Genomic DNA, 16,050 nt, shown 5'->3' with positions numbered 1-16,050 from the left:
AGGTTATTTGAGGCATCTAACAAACAAGGTATTTAAATACTCCCTTGAAATTTTTGTCCAAGGTTCCTGTCGATTTTTTGGCCACACATTCATACTGAAGAAAGATCTCTACTGGATTCAAATCTAGGAATGTGCAGGCCGTTGGAGTATACTTAAATAACCATCATGTTCATGAAACCAGCTTAAGCATGCCATCTTTGTGACATGCCTGTTATCCTGCTGGAAAGATCCATATGAAAAAGGGAAGACTGTCGCCATAAATGGAACCACATGGTCTGTAACAATGTTGAGGTACATTGCATTAGTATGACATTCAATTAGAATTAAGAAGCCTAATGTGTGTCAAGAAAATAACCACCACACCATTACAATACTATGCCCAGCCCATGCCGTTGATGTAAGTGAGTAATGACCCATACATTTATGCCGTTTACTCTAAATTCAGAACTTTTTCAGACCTGGAAACTTTTTAACTGAAAGAGAAGAGAAACTCAATGTGGTCTTCTGCTGTCATTGCTCACCTACTTCAAGGGCTGACGTGTTCTCTGTGCATAGATACCCTACAAAGCACTACTGTTGTAAACAGCTGTTATCTGAGTAATCTCAGGTCTTTTTGTAGCGTGAATTTGTCTCAACCTCTCCAATTATTAATGAATTTCTGCCCACAGGACTGCCACTCACTGGGTGTTTTTTATCGCACCCATCACTCTAAACAACTGGGACAGAAGCACCTAAAAATCCAAATGCCTTCTGAGATGTTTAAATTAATAACAAAAATCATATCATGGTGAATGTTTGCTATATTCATTTTTGGTGGAATAATAACTAAACCTCTTAATCGTGTTTTCATTCTATAAATATTAAGCTGCACCATATGATTGTCTCTTTGCAAAATTAAACTATTTATGTTAAAGGCCAGGTATAAATACAGTAATGATAAACCCAAGCCATTATTAAGTCCACAAATATGACACCTAATCACATTGTTTTTTTGTTTTTACTTTTGCCCATACATTTCAACTATTAATAAATGATGTTGCAATTACTGTAGTTTCATGGCTAATGGAGACATAAGCAGTTTGGTAGAAACTTGGAATTGAACACATGGCAAATATTTCTACTAATGTGAATTTCAAATACTTCCCTTTAAATTATGCATCAAGAGAGAAAACAACAGCTCTTATGTTTGTTTAATAGGAGGGGCACACATTTTCATCAGTAGCATGCTGTGCTTATCCCAAAATGCTTGTGCTATTAAGGACAGTCTGTATGGTGCAGTTTAATTGGATTCCTTTATGCTTCGATTACCTACAAATATGTTTAATTGACAAGCCCTGTAAATATAGTCCTTTTGGTAGGATTTGATAAAAGTCTAATCTTTCTAGTTATGGAAATTACCAAGCTGAAAATTATGAAGAGTGTTATAAGCATTATCTGATCATAACTGCATCTTAAACTCGCATACAAAATTATGCATGAATGCCTTTGGCTCTCAACGTGTTTTAACTGAAAATAAGAAAACAAGAAATGTTACAAACTACAAAAGACAATTCAATGTATTTATTTAATTTGACAAACAAATACATAAAGAAAGAGAATCTGGTGTTTGTAAAAAAATCACAAATTCATCCATTTTCTCAACCTGGATAATCAAAATTAGGGCAACAGGGAGATGGAGCCTAGACCAACAATACCTTGTGCAAAGCAGAAAATAGCCTTGGATGGTACATAAGCTACTTGCATGGGACATTCTTACAGTCACTCACTCACTCATATTAGCTAGAAAAAAATAAGTGGACATGAAGATACCCTGGTTTTAAATCAAAACACAAAAGAGTTATCTATCCATTTTGAAACATATATTACCCTGTCATGATCATGGAGATTACCTTGCCTGATGAAGGGGCCTTAGCTGACTCGAAAACTTGCATTTGTAATCTATTTAGTTAGCCAATAAAAGGTATCATTTCACCCTAATTTCTCCTGTATGATTATGGCCGACAATCCATCCATCCATCCATTATCCAACCCGCTATATCCTAACTACAGGATCACAGGGGTCTGCTGGAGCCAATCCCACCCAACACAGGGCACAAGGCAGGAAACAAACCCCGGGCAGGGCGCCAGCCCACCACAGGGCACACACACACACACCAAGCACACACTAGGGACAATTTTGAATCGTCAATGCACCTAACCTGCATTTGGACTGTGGGAGGAAACCGGAGTACCCGGAGGAAACCCACGCAGACACAGGGAGAACATGCAAACTCAATGCAGGGAAGCGAACCCAGGTCTCCTAACTGCGAGGCAACAGTGCTAATGGCAGACTAGTGCATTCCAAATGATACACAAACTGTTCAGAGGTTAGGTTTCTCAAACATGAGGCCTCTTAATGACTAATGAGCAAACTAATGAAGGACATAAGTAAGGTATCTGATACTTTTGGGCTTATTTCCTGAAGGCTTTCATTATCTGAAATTGAGAGATGCAATTTAAGGTGCTTCTTTGTTGACTCCTTTCCTTCATCAGTATGGAAAAACATCACCAGTTGAAAACAGAACGACTGCTACATGGAATGTCAAAGATATTTTTCTCTATTACACCCAAAAAATTCAAGGAATAACAATAATCAGAAAAACAGTGTGTAGTGTTTTTATTGATGTGACAATTAAAACAGAGCTGACAGCTCAAGGAACAAATACTATTAAGAGGATATTTCATAAACATATCAAGTGAAAACATTTGTGAAATTGTTTATTTGAGCATCCAAACCTTCCTGAAGTAATACTTGACTCCTCTTCCCTAGTAACTCAACTATAAGGTGTTCTTCCTTCTTCTTTTCATCATCATCATCTTCCATTTAATCATAAGTAAGGCATACGCCTGCTTGCATTTCAATATTATGCAGCAACGTTCAGATGAAAATCCAAGTCTCTTTGTTGATTTGTTTAGGCTTTGAAAGTACATCTTACAAGTTCTTACAGTATGTTCTACAACGTGGTGAATCCTAGGTTTTCTGCTTTTATACATTCTTTAAGCCACATTTTCAGAATTCAGCACTGGAGTTAGGAAGCGTTGGTTTGGACATGTGCAGAGGAGAGATGCTGAGTATATTGGGAGAAGGATGCTAAGGATAGAGCTGCCAGGGAAGAGAAAAAGAGGAAGGCCTAAGCGCAGGTTTATGGATGTGGTGAGAGAGGACATGCAGGTGATGGGTGTAACAGAACAAGATGTAGAGGACAGAAAGATATGGAAGAAGATGATCCGCTGTGGCAACCCCTAACGGGAGCAGCCAAAAGAAGAAGAAGAAGTTAGGAAGCGTGCTGGGAGAGGATATCCACTTGTTACCCAACAGCCATCCACCAGAAAACACACCATCCTTTGCCCAGATGAAGGCGTAATGCGTATTCCCAAGCCACTTGGCCACAATGTCTGTAAAGATTCCTTTACGGCTGCTTATCTCGTACACATTCACTGCTGAGAACCCTTTAAGTCAGGTAGAGATAGGATTCAAGATGCTGGGGTGTTTACACACACAACATTGATTGGTTAAGTCATAATTTGGCTACCCTACTACATAATATATGGAGCCAGTTATCTAGATCTGCTAAACAAGACTGAATTAAGAGTTTGACATTACTGAAAATGAATTTGTCAATATATTAACAAGTACTGTAATACTGACTTAATATTCATGCTTTCGTAATAAGTCTCATACACCCTCGGATGGACTCAAACCTCAAGTCGCAGGGTTAGGAGGTAAGTGCTGCAACTTTTAGGATAACTGACACAAGATGCAAATTTTGGATCTATTGTATCATTTAAAGATTTGAGTGTGAGGTTTGTGGTAGCACTATACTGACCACGGTCCATATTTATCAGGTGTCCCAGAGTAGAAATATGGTCCTAAGTGACTCAAAAATCAGAGTGATGCCTACTCTTAGGAGTATGAGTAAAACCATATTATTAATTGTCATAATTTAGGAAACTACTCCTAACGTCATCAAGATTTAGTATAGCTCATGAGCTATATACTAACTAAGATAATATTTAGACAGAGATCAGCACACATGTCCCAGTAAAAGAGAAATGTTTTGGAAAGCCTGGACAACAATGAAGTCATAAAGAGATATACGTTGATTTGACAGAAATGGAATAATATTTGTAGTAATGCAGAGAAGCCATGTGCTTTCAGACAAAATTAAAGGGTAACATTACATGTATAATGCATCCTTACAATAGCAATGATATGGGTATGTCACAAAAAACCATTCCTCAAACTGTGCACTCAACTGAATGCCCTTACGCCGCATGAGCTAATATGCAGAATTATTCCCCACCACTCCACGTGAAGTAACGTTAAGGCAAGTTGCATTCATGCAAATCATTGTGCACATAAAGACCATTGCCCCAAGTGTGGATGAGCAAGCAGTATCAACACACAGGTAGCACTGGATACAAACTGTATGTATTATAGTAGTTAGCAAGTGACCCTGAAAATAAGCAACATTTGCTTTACACTTTATAAGCAGAAGCAATGGAAGAGTGAACGTGACTTATAGCTGAATATCAGTAACCATTGCATCACCCTTGGCCATAATAGCAGGAAGGTGATTCTTCTGAAAGTAGCTGTGGTCGACCCATTCATCACTTTTCTTAAGCAGCTTTATCTTGTACTGGGCCAAGGGGAAGATGGAGCCTATCCCAGCAAGCACAGGGAGAAGGCAGGAACAATCCCTGGTGTATTCTTTTAAAAAATTTTTTAAAAAGGGTGCCCAGTTTCTGGTTTTACTCTCATTCATGTGTGTGTCTCGGTCTTTCCATCTTGGTGCTCATTACAGTATTATTTTTGATGTTATACCAAATTGGCAACAATGACAGTATGTGCAGCATAGCACAGTATCCCACCTTATTATATTTTTCTTCATCTAATCCTATCACTACTTTGAATATTCCTACTATTACTACTATAATTACTATTATTATTATTGGGGGTGCATCTTTAGTGTTACTATCAGAAAAGTAAAAATGTCATCACCAATTTGTGGCTCAGGGTGTCATGAAGTCGTGACGGCATTTGTTCTCAATGTGAACTCTCACTCGTAGCAGGGAGCAGGTGAAGGACACTTATTAAATACTTCTTATGTCCTACTTGGAAATAGAATAAATTGTTATCATACTGTGGCTTTTAGTGCAATTTCTAGGCATCTTGATGAGTAGCCTCTGTCTTTTGTGCTCTGGCCTGTAGAATACATCCAAATAAAGAACTCCTTTGTAAATAACAGCTAGGTGAGCTTAGTTGTTAATTTACGCTAATGTACAACTTTAGTTAAGAAGGGTTTTGGGAAACAGTCATTAATTTAGAAAATATCTAAAGATCAAAATAAAAAAGTGCTTAGCATTATGACTCTTTTGGGAAACGCAAACCAGGCCAGTGGTATCCAATCTTGGAACCAGATGACCACTCTAGTTTTAGGCAGGGCTGTGGAGTCGGAGTCGAGGAGTTGGAGTCGGAGACAATTTTGGGTACCCGGAGTCGACTCCTAATAAATTTTAATTGTAATGAAAAAAAAAAATACAGCAAGTTCAAATGTCCCATTTCACAAACAATAGTCATAATTAAGTACTTCTCTGATGTAAGAATAAAGCCCAATGCATAGTTGTGTTACTGCTAGTGTGAAGTTCATCTGAGCTATTATACAACCTGACATTCACATATTGTAATCTGGATTATGGTACATTACAAAAAGTGTTTTCATTTTATTTCAGATATAATGCGTTTAACAAGTTCATTTGAGTGTAAACAAGTGTGATGATGCAGGTGGAGGTGTGTGCTATGCCTGATGTGTGTTCAGGGGTTCTTGTCTTTTGTTTAAACTGGCCAATACGGTAGAGAGCCAGCTTCCTAGCCAGTAGTTCTGTGGTTAAATGACGTGTATGTTGCCTTCTTTCAATCAACATGGAAAATACATTAGCATATTAAATACAGAGGAGTCGGAGTCAGAAGTACCGGAAACTAAGGAGTCGGAGTCAAAGGATTTATCTACCGACTCCACAGCCCTGGTTTTAGGTGTTCATTATTGCCAATCCCTTCATTAGGTACCAGTCCTTGTTGTTAACAGGACTTCCTACTGAACCTGAGGGCTCATCCCTACTTTATCTGTCAGCTCAGAAACAAGGTAATATTTTGCAATTGCATTCCACTATAAAATTTAAAATTGATATCATAGCTTTTGGTGTATTTGAGTCTACTTGGTTTCCAAATGTATGACACTCCCCTGTTAAGCATTTACAGTTGTTTTCCCTTACTTTTCAGGTAATTAATAATGAGACACATATACAGTTGGTAATTGACAGATAATTAGCTAAATCAGTACGCCTTCATGTTGTCATCATCAGATAGGCTCTTGATCAAATATTCGGAAAAAATCAGAAAGAAAACATTTAAGTATTCAGAGGCTGTAATTCCCTAGGCCTCCAGAAAAATAAATCTACATTGGCAGGAATTTCTATCATTGCAAGGTGGTAACAGGAACAAGGAGCCAAGTGTCTAATTAAAAGGTCTGCTCCATTAACCGCAACAAGGGATGGCTTCTAATTAAGAAACTGGTTAAACAAAAACATGTAACCACTGCAGTTCTTCAAGACCAAAACAGGACACTCCTACTTCAGAGTAATTTTGAGTCGTGGATTATCATCATTATCATTACATCCTGAAAAACTGGGCCAAGCGGCCACACTCTCCCTGATCCACATAAAAGAGAAATAAGGAATAACAGGAATATAATCAAATATGACATCTTAGTCATTTTGAATTATAATTTGCAAGATCTTTTAAAGATACCTTAAAAGATTATAGTGTTTTAAATATTCAATCCTAATTTCCTATTCAATAAATACTTTAATTTTGAGTACAAAAATACAAATATCCTGTGAACAAAACATGTATGCACTGGAATCCACCTCATTAACATTTTCAAAGAACATATAATAAAACTGTTTACTTTTCAAAATACATATTTGAAATAATCCTCTTTAATAAAATCCCTTTGTGCGTCCAGGTGTCCATGTGTGGGTGTCTTCTGGTGAAGTGCGCATGCGTGGGGCATGGTGCGATGTGCGATATTACTGTCAGAGAAAGTTAGAGGCGTTTTACAGAAATACAAACCAGTATTACTGCGAGAGGAAATTAAAGGTACACAATACAGTGATGCATATTACAGCCACATACAAGCCAGTATTACTGTCAGAGGAGATTAAAGGCATATTACCGATGCGCACACCTGTATTACCGCCAGAGAAAATTAAAGGTATATTACGGACATACAAGCCAGCGGACGTACAAGACGGTATTACTGTCACAGAAAATTAAAGACACACAATATACGGCGGCAGCCCACGAAGAACGGTCAGCTCAGCAAGTAAACATCAACAAAAGAAAGGCTGAAAGAAAGAAAAATACGACCAACAAAAAGAATGAGGTCAAAGTCCCTTGCCATTTAATATAGACTGTTCCTACTAATGTTTATGCACTACTGTTCTAGCGCTCGTTACTGTAACGGGCTAAATGACTTGTTTTAAATAATAATGATTGATCAATGAGAGGAAAGCATTTCCTGTAATATGACAATGATGAGATCACTTTGCCCTGAACATTTTGGGGCAATACAGTAAAAGCATATATAAATAAAATGCTAATGTCTGTTGGTCTGTCATGCAATTACTCACAAACTAAAGAGGCAAGAATCTTGATCTTGGTCTAAACTGAAAGCTTATGACATGATTATTGTAATTCAAGCTTGGTCCCCGTAAGCCCCTCTATTGCTCATCCTCTACGGCAAGGCTCTGACTTCTGTAGAATTCATAATCAACTGTATGTTCTTATGTTTGTAAACAAAGAGACTTTACTGTTGTTTATGTCTAGCCTTCTATAGAATTTTCTTTTAGGACCATCATAATATCATCATAGCATAACAGCATCATAATAGCAGTAATAACAGTTAGAATACTAGAACAGGCCACATAGCTCTTATAGTGACACTGAACTGTTTGGCCTACTCCTTTCAGTCAGTTTCATTTGGGTCCCAGATGTAACGATCAGTGGACATGACATCTAAAAATATTTTTTTCAGCACTCCTTCCACTGCTGTTAAATTTGCTGTTATCTATCTGAAATTGATCTGTCTGTGATAGTTACATTTATGAAAATCCCATACTAGCTAGCATTTGTACCACAAATATATTTTGAGATTTTTTAAGGAAAGAAGGCCAGTAGTTTTGAGAAAAGGTAAGCATATTTACAAAGCATGGCACCTGAACGTAGCAAAAGCTGCATGTTAATTAGCACATGCATGAAAAAATGACACTGTCCTCTGTACACGTGAAATAAAAGATCCTATAAACCTGTAATGGTCTTGTCCCTTTCTATTTACAATGTCTCTCCTTTTTTCATGGAATACTAACTTAAAGTGAAGAAGAAAGGTTGCAAGTTTGACACAAATCACCCAAGATGAAAGAAACTTTTTTACAGTTAATTAGAAATGTCCTTTTTAGGTGCCGGGGTTAATCCTTTCATCGAGTTATACCAAGAAGAAGGACAGTGTCATGTCTAGCAGGTCACTGAGAATGAATAAAAAGAACACCGTATTGCTGCTAATCTGTGTCTGATGCTGAGATATATACCAGAAGTTTAAATCAACCTAAATATTAAAAATGGAAACAAACACACAGCAAGGGAAAGAAATGAGATGTCACACTGCTCTATTTTTTCTCCGTATCTGCAAGAAGCTCACTGCTAAATTATTCCATTTGTGATGTACTGTTACCAATGCACTGATCCTTCACTGGTGGAATAAAATAATATTTTGGTGTGTTTCATAGTAGTTTTTTTCCATTTTTATTTTTAATTTCTGGCTCAGAAATCACCTATTAGAAACAATAAGTTCAGAAAATAAGACAGATGTAAGGAATTCTGAAACAATGAAAAGAGACCCTGGTGTTTTTAGCTAGGTTTCCATCACCTTCAGTTCACAGTAAAATGTTGTCAAATCAATATGCTGAAGGTTCTCCACAATACTGGATGCTGTAAGTTGCTCTGACTGTGCCAAGCATCCACAAATCATGTCTGATACTGGAAGACTATTTCACCCAAAGATAAGCATCTATTGATTAAGCCAAATTCATTGACATCATATATGGCACTGGGGGGACATTGTCACTTGTCTGTAGGAGGTCCAGCAAAAACGATCATTTATCAAATACTCCCCCACAATGTTAAATACAGAACCCTTCTTGACACTACCATAGTCCTCCGGGGGCCTGTGCTAATAGTTTCAATCTGGATCATATATTATTAAACCTTTATATTCAGGTCCATGACTTTGAAAATGGCTAAATGGTGTATGTCTTCAAAACACCTTCATTGCTTTTAAAGCACTTGGTTCTTGCGAACTCTTATATAGTTGTAAACTGTATTCATCCAGATTTAACCCACGTATTAGATGAAACCTTCAACAATTAGTCCCATTTAGTTCTCTTTCTACACCTAAGAGAAAATGCACTCTTACTGAACTGGGCACATCCATCATATTAACTATTTTGTGTTATTTTTCTGCAGGCATTGTCACGTTGTCTTAAATTCAAGTAAACTTGTGTGTGAAGGTGCCTGTGTACAACTGTAGATCTAGTAATCATTTGAATTCTAACCTTTTCCATTACTCTTTGTACTGTATGCATTACAGCAAGTTCAGCCCTGGCTCTGAGAATGGAGGGGGAGAAAAGCTTTAATTATATACAATGGATCAAGTTGTACAATGGTACAACCCTGATCAAGAAAACCACATCCAAAGTACAACAGCTTTTCAGTGTATTTTTATCAATTCGAATTTACAACGCTCCGCATTAAAAAACACTTCTATAGACAACCTTCTTGCAGACAGCTTATGAAATGTCCCAAAAAGGCAAAACGTAAGGGCATCAATTTTCGCGTACATGAACTACTGATTCTGTTTTCTGTTAAAAAAAAAAGCCTCAAGGTAATTTCCTGCTTGTGTGATAGTTTACCAGTTCGAAAACAGCAGTCTACAATAATTCTTATTTTGCAAATAACACGCACTGGACAAAACTGTACAGTTGATCGAACGAAGCAGGCAATGTCCGGTTAAAACAGCAATTCAACTTCCCGTGTTTTCTTGTATCCTCAATTAAACGTAACTTATTTTTTTTCACAAGCGCTGCTGATCTAAAAGAAGAAAGAAAAAATGAAAGACGAGATCATAAATGACTCGAAATGTACACTGTCTGACTGACCGGCGTCCTCTCATAAAGTGGGCGTGAGGATTTCGTTTCATCTGCCATCCTGCGAGCCGTATTACACTCGATCTTTTGTGTCTTTTAAGTTTAAATGGTGTAAATGACAGTTAAGGACGAGCCAGTCCGTTTTACCTGTCTGTTTCCCTGAGGATTTAGATTCGCGGCCACCTCTGCGGGAGCAAATGAGACACGTCGCCTTTATCGAGATCGCGGCCGTGATCAGCATTTTCTGAATCGGAATCGTTGCACCGTATTTCTTTTTCCAAATAAATTTTTCGCGACATTTCATTTATTTACCAAAAAAACCGGAGGACCGACAAGAAGCTGTGCTGAGTGAACCCCTCCCCCTCCCAGCGGGGTAAGCGCGCGGAGCTGCCAGTCCGCGCGTGTGCTCCGATCTCCTGTGAACTGCCGGTCGGTCGCGCACTTCTTTTTATTAAGACCCTGCTGTACAGCCACGTACGGATAACATACATTTCAGAGATGTTAGCCCGACATTGCTACCTACCGCCTCGACGCTTCTTTTCCTTAAATTCAGCCCGTGTTTGAGCAGAGCAGGTAAATCCTTGAGCCTCTGCTTCAGCTGGACTTGCTCCCTGGTGTTTTTGCTCCATCGCCAGGTGCCCAGGTGGCCAACTTCTGGTGCGCAGATGTCCGCGCTCTCCCCGGCTTCATCCATCGCCACTCACTTGGGGAGCATCTCTGGACGGAGCAAACTGTATGGTATTTATCCTTGTGACATCTTCCCCCTCCGTTTCTCGCCAAACCGTGTGTAGTAGAGAAGCGCGCACTCCACGGCGAGTGTCCGTAAGACTGTGCGCGCCGCCGAGTAAGAGAGAGAGAGAGTGTGTGTGAGTGTATCGTCGTTCGCTCGCGCCCGCGCCCTGCCTGAGTGAGTGAATCTCTCTAGTTGCACTTTGTAGCGATCACTCACAGGTGCAGGAAGTGGCACAATGCGCTGCGGCCACCTTTACCACTGGGACAGAGCTTCCTCATCTGGCGTCTGCTTCCCGACGGATTCGGGTAGGAACTGGCTGGATGGGATGTCGAGTTTGAAGGTATGGCAGCTGAGAAAACATTCAAAGTGAACCTAAAACAGTTAATATAATAATTGAATCTCAATCATATACTGCACAGTCCACCACGTGTACTCATCCTCGATCATTATTTTCTTTGTCAAACACCAAAATGGAAAGGTGCTCTAATAAAGTAGCCCATGCTACTGAATTGGTGAAGCATATGAAAGGTCAGGTAATTCATGTGGTTTCAGGATGTAGTGGTCGCTCTTGAGCTCTCCAAGACACCATAAAATGAGCCCACTTAACACTTTTAAAAATATTAAAGTGCTATAGTGGTTCTGCCATAGGGGGGGGGGCATCCACATGAAGTTTCCAGAAAAAAAACGTCAATTTATTTAGATTCATGACAGGCTCCATAAATTACCATGAACAGATGATAACATTTATGAAATACCAGTGGGATCCTGATTTTAAAAGGTCTCTTGCGGCACACAATAACACAGGCTAATTTCAGTTTTTCTTGATGTGTTAGTATCCTGCTAGGTACCCTTACTGTACATTAAAGATTTCTGTTTTCATCCACACACTAGGAGCCTTTCAAAGCCCAAAAATCCCATTTCATATGCAAAGAACGCTTCGCAGAATGAAACAGTTCTTTGTCTAGCAATGGTTCAATGAGAAAACACACCGTAAAGTAAAGAGACATTTCAGAGCCATTATTTTTAAGAGGGTAGTACCAAAAAGCTCTCAATTTTATTATAAAGAAAGGAAATGTAAACCTATAAAATTAGCAAATGTCAACTCCTGTACCCCCTTTGGGTACACCCTTTGGAGTTCTTGGCATTAATGTTTGTGCTGGGGCTCATACTAGACTCTCTAATGTAAACATTAACTTACCTACCAAATATTATATCTGTCCATCCTCTGCTTATGACTAGTGAAACACGTTAGTTCACCCATCTTTCACATCACAAAAAATCAGTCAAACAATGGGATGCTGGTGCCCACTCTGTCATGACTGGCATCAGATCATTGTTATACACTCTAACATTGCTATCATCTGAACAAATACAACCATATTGATTTAAACCTGTTCAGGATTTGTTCCTGCCTTGTGCTCAATGCTGGTTGGGTTTGGCTTCAGCACCCCTACCTCCTCAACCCTAGTTAAGTGGGTTAGAAAATGACATGATTTGAATGGTACAGAAAGTGAGAGCCTAGCAACCACCCACTAGGCTATGAACTGCCAAAACTGAAACAACAACACCTCACGTTTAGAATCGAACGGCTTTGAAGTGTAGAAGAATAAACAATGATAACAAGGAACGCTGACTACACACATGGCATGACTCAGACTGTACACTGCATATCCAGTAGCAGTGCTAACCACCATGTGGTCAGATATTTGCTGGTCAGCGTGAGGCCCACAAACAATTGAAAAGACACTTTTTTGCATAATTGCTGTTTTTTTTCAGGGTTCTGGGCTTCTTTGAAATAGGAGCATCTTGCTGGTGCCTTGTTTTCCCACAAAGTAGAAAGGCCTGTAACTGGGAAAAGCTCAAACAAGAAGTACAAACACGCAATTAAAAAAACAACACCACCAACAAAAGCAGCACTACACAACACTCCAACTACATGACATGGCTACACTCTTAAAATACCAGTTCTAAAATGGCACTTAACTGGGTTGTGAGGTTTCTCATAGAACCATTGTATGACAAAGAACCATTTAATTCTTGGAAGGGATCTTTGCAATAAAAAATAGGCTTTAAAAAGATGTGGGTAAGACAGACATTTTTGATGTATAGGCTACCCAGCAGAATACAAACAGATCAAGTAAAGCTGAATGTAGCCTGTTATTTGTATGCTGCAAGAGTTCTTTTAAAACCAGGAACCAATTGGTATTTCACAAATATGTTTTCATGTGTTTATTGTTATTTATGGAAACTGTTACAAATCTAAATAAATTAAGGTTCTGTCTGGAACTTTCATGTGGATGGTCCTTTTGGAAACCAAAAATGATTCCTCTATGGCATCGCACTGAAGAAATACTTTGGGACCTTTATTTTTATGAAATAACTTGGTAGTCATAATTACTCCTAAGAAGACAACATTCCCACAACCCTAACTTTGACCACGACATACAGATGTGTTATAAGAATGAGGCACAAGGTAGATTTGAAATGGGTGTGTCAAGAAATATGCAAATGACTGGGCGTGTGTAATGAAATGTAAATGCAACTAAACATTATCAGATGTGTGCGATTTGACTGGCTCATCAGTGGAGCAGAGTTATGGAGGTCTGCACTTCAAGTCTCTTGATCCTCATTTTACTGCAGGTGATGACCTTTTATGCTCTATCACTAAACTGGAAGGTTCAGTTTAGATATGCGCACACACCCCAAGGTTACAGAAAAGAGCCCCTCCAGCCCCTTGGCCAGAAACAGGCTTACACAAATCAGTTTACCTGACATTCAGTTATGCTCACACCTCCTGAAACTGTGTGGAAAAAATCATGAGAAAAAACTTAACGAGGAAAACTTCAGCAGCGGTAGCAAACCTACTAGCAAGCGTACTAGGTGTTTTTATGTGCATTAGTTTCAAAGGAATATATAGAATGGACTGACACAAATAAAAATTAGATAAAAATTATGAAACAGGAGGTTTTCATTGTGTTTACTAAGGTTTCTATAACTGCACTGCAGTTCATTGCCATTTACATGTAGCAGACAATATAAACACAGTAGACATTATAACTTCTCAAAACTCTTAATAAAGTCATCAATTAACCTAACAAGTCTATTGGATGTGAGATAATAAATGGAATTTCTGTAGATAAACCGACATGGAAATGTAGAGAACCTGTGACCTCCATACTCTTCATTAAAACAGAACAATTTTGATGAGATCAGGCCATTCAGACCAAAAAGCTTGACAATTTTATCCACCTACTGTAATTTTTCTGTAACAGCAACAAGTCAAGACATTGTGTCTCTACCATGCTACTTGGTAATTTATTCCACGTGTCTACAGTACTCTGTGTGAAAAAAAACTAATGCTTGTGTGAAATTTAGCCTTAGGAAGTTCTCAGCTGTATTCTTGTTGAACTCATTTTAAAGTAACAGCCTGGATCCAATGACTGTACTACTTTCATAATTTAAACACTTCAATCATGTCACCTCTTAATCTCCGTTTACCTAAATGGGAAAGGGTCCACTCCTTCAGTTTTTCTTCATAAATCATACCTGTTACTTCTGAATCAGCCTGTTATGTTGGCTCATGTTTATTTTATGCTTTATTGTGGTTTTTATTCAATTTTAAATTATTATCTTTCATGTCCTTGTCATATTACTGTTGGTTTTGTGTATTTTCATTAATTGTGTACAATGGTGACCACTCTGAAGTCACCACTTCTGAGACCTCCCTTTGGCTATTTAATGGACAGTGAAGCAGATACAGTATCTGGAATAATGCATTGGAGTCGTTTGCAGGTGTTATTTTTGTGTTGGATTTAATAGTTTTTATATCTTCTTTTACTCTGGGTATGAAATTTTGACCTTGGATTTTTTTTGCTGAGTTTTGAGCTTTCTCTTTATATTGCCTATTAGGAACGAATTTATAAAGATTCTTTTGCTGAAATCTGTCTTTTTAATCCAGAGTTTTATTGTGGTTCCTCTCACTTGGGGGCATTTAAGACACTGTGAGACTTTAAAGGCATTTTTGGAACTTCTGAAACCAAAATCTCTCTTAGATCCATGAAGTCTGAAGCCAGCCAGTGGATTTGGCGGCCAGGGATCCTGGTGTGATGGTTATTCTGGGTAGGCTGGGTAAGGCCCAGCCTAGTTTTGTGGGTCATTTTTGAGGCCTCACACTCTTTTCACCATGTCTGGGACTCTGCATCACAACACAGCCTAGTTGGTCTTCTCAGGATCTTCCCTAGCACTGCTTTGTCTTTTTTGTAATATGGAGACCAAAATTGCACATAGTACTCCAGGTGATTCTACTATAAAGTGTTTTATAAATTACATATACAGTACACTTCCTTAACTTGTACTCTACATATTATACCATAGAACCTAACATCCTATTACCCTTCTTGATCACTTCTGTACACTGGATGTAGATAGTGATGTATCCACTATAACTCCTTGGTCCTTGTCATAAGGAGTGCTTTCAAGTTTCAAACCTACCATTGTGTATTCAAATCTAAGACTTCTCTTTTTACATTTAATACTTTACTATTACTTACATTAAATTTCATCTGCCCCAAATATGCCCACGCCTGTTTTCTATCCTGGGGTCTCCATAATGATTTGTCTGATTATCTTCTATTCTACTTAAGTTTCTGTCATTTTTTTAAGATTCATTCAAATTTATATTATGGGAAATAAACAAAAATATAAAACTAGTAACAGACAGGAAAATACAAAAACAAAAAAACAAGTTACACTTGATAACAAATGAACATATGAATGCAGGGGAACAGAACTGATGACATTCTGTCATCCAAACGACAGACAGTTGTGCAGTCCTACAAACATGCTGTCATTTTTTTTTTTGTAAATACCTCCAGATATTATTACAAGTGTTTGCAGCTAATCAATCAGGATGTCAGTGGATTCTATAAATCCGACTTTCCACATTCAGGTCAAACCTTGGGGTCAAGTCAGACCACATTCTTTGCACGTGGAGATCATCATGTTGATCCCCAGAACTT

At 38.3% G+C, this 16,050-nt stretch overlaps 1 protein-coding gene across 1 annotated transcript in view; it reads right to left on the bottom strand.

The window, feature by feature from the left end:
* Positions 1 to 11,135, bottom strand: part of rapgef5a (Rap guanine nucleotide exchange factor (GEF) 5a) — a 254,510-nt gene extending 243,375 nt beyond the window's left edge. The window contains exon 1 of the mRNA XM_028818299.2: positions 10,823 to 11,135. Coding sequence (XP_028674132.1) covers positions 10,823 to 10,993 — 171 coding nt within the window. The 5' untranslated portion in view covers positions 10,994 to 11,135. The remainder of the gene's footprint in view (positions 1 to 10,822) is intronic.
* Between the last annotated feature and the right edge of the window lie 4,915 nt (positions 11,136 to 16,050).

Source organism: Erpetoichthys calabaricus, chromosome 13, assembly GCF_900747795.2.
Source record: "Erpetoichthys calabaricus chromosome 13, fErpCal1.3, whole genome shotgun sequence".
Classification (NCBI taxonomy): domain Eukaryota; kingdom Metazoa; phylum Chordata; class Cladistia; order Polypteriformes; family Polypteridae; genus Erpetoichthys; species Erpetoichthys calabaricus.
This window is presented reverse-complemented; position numbering and strand designations above follow the sequence as displayed.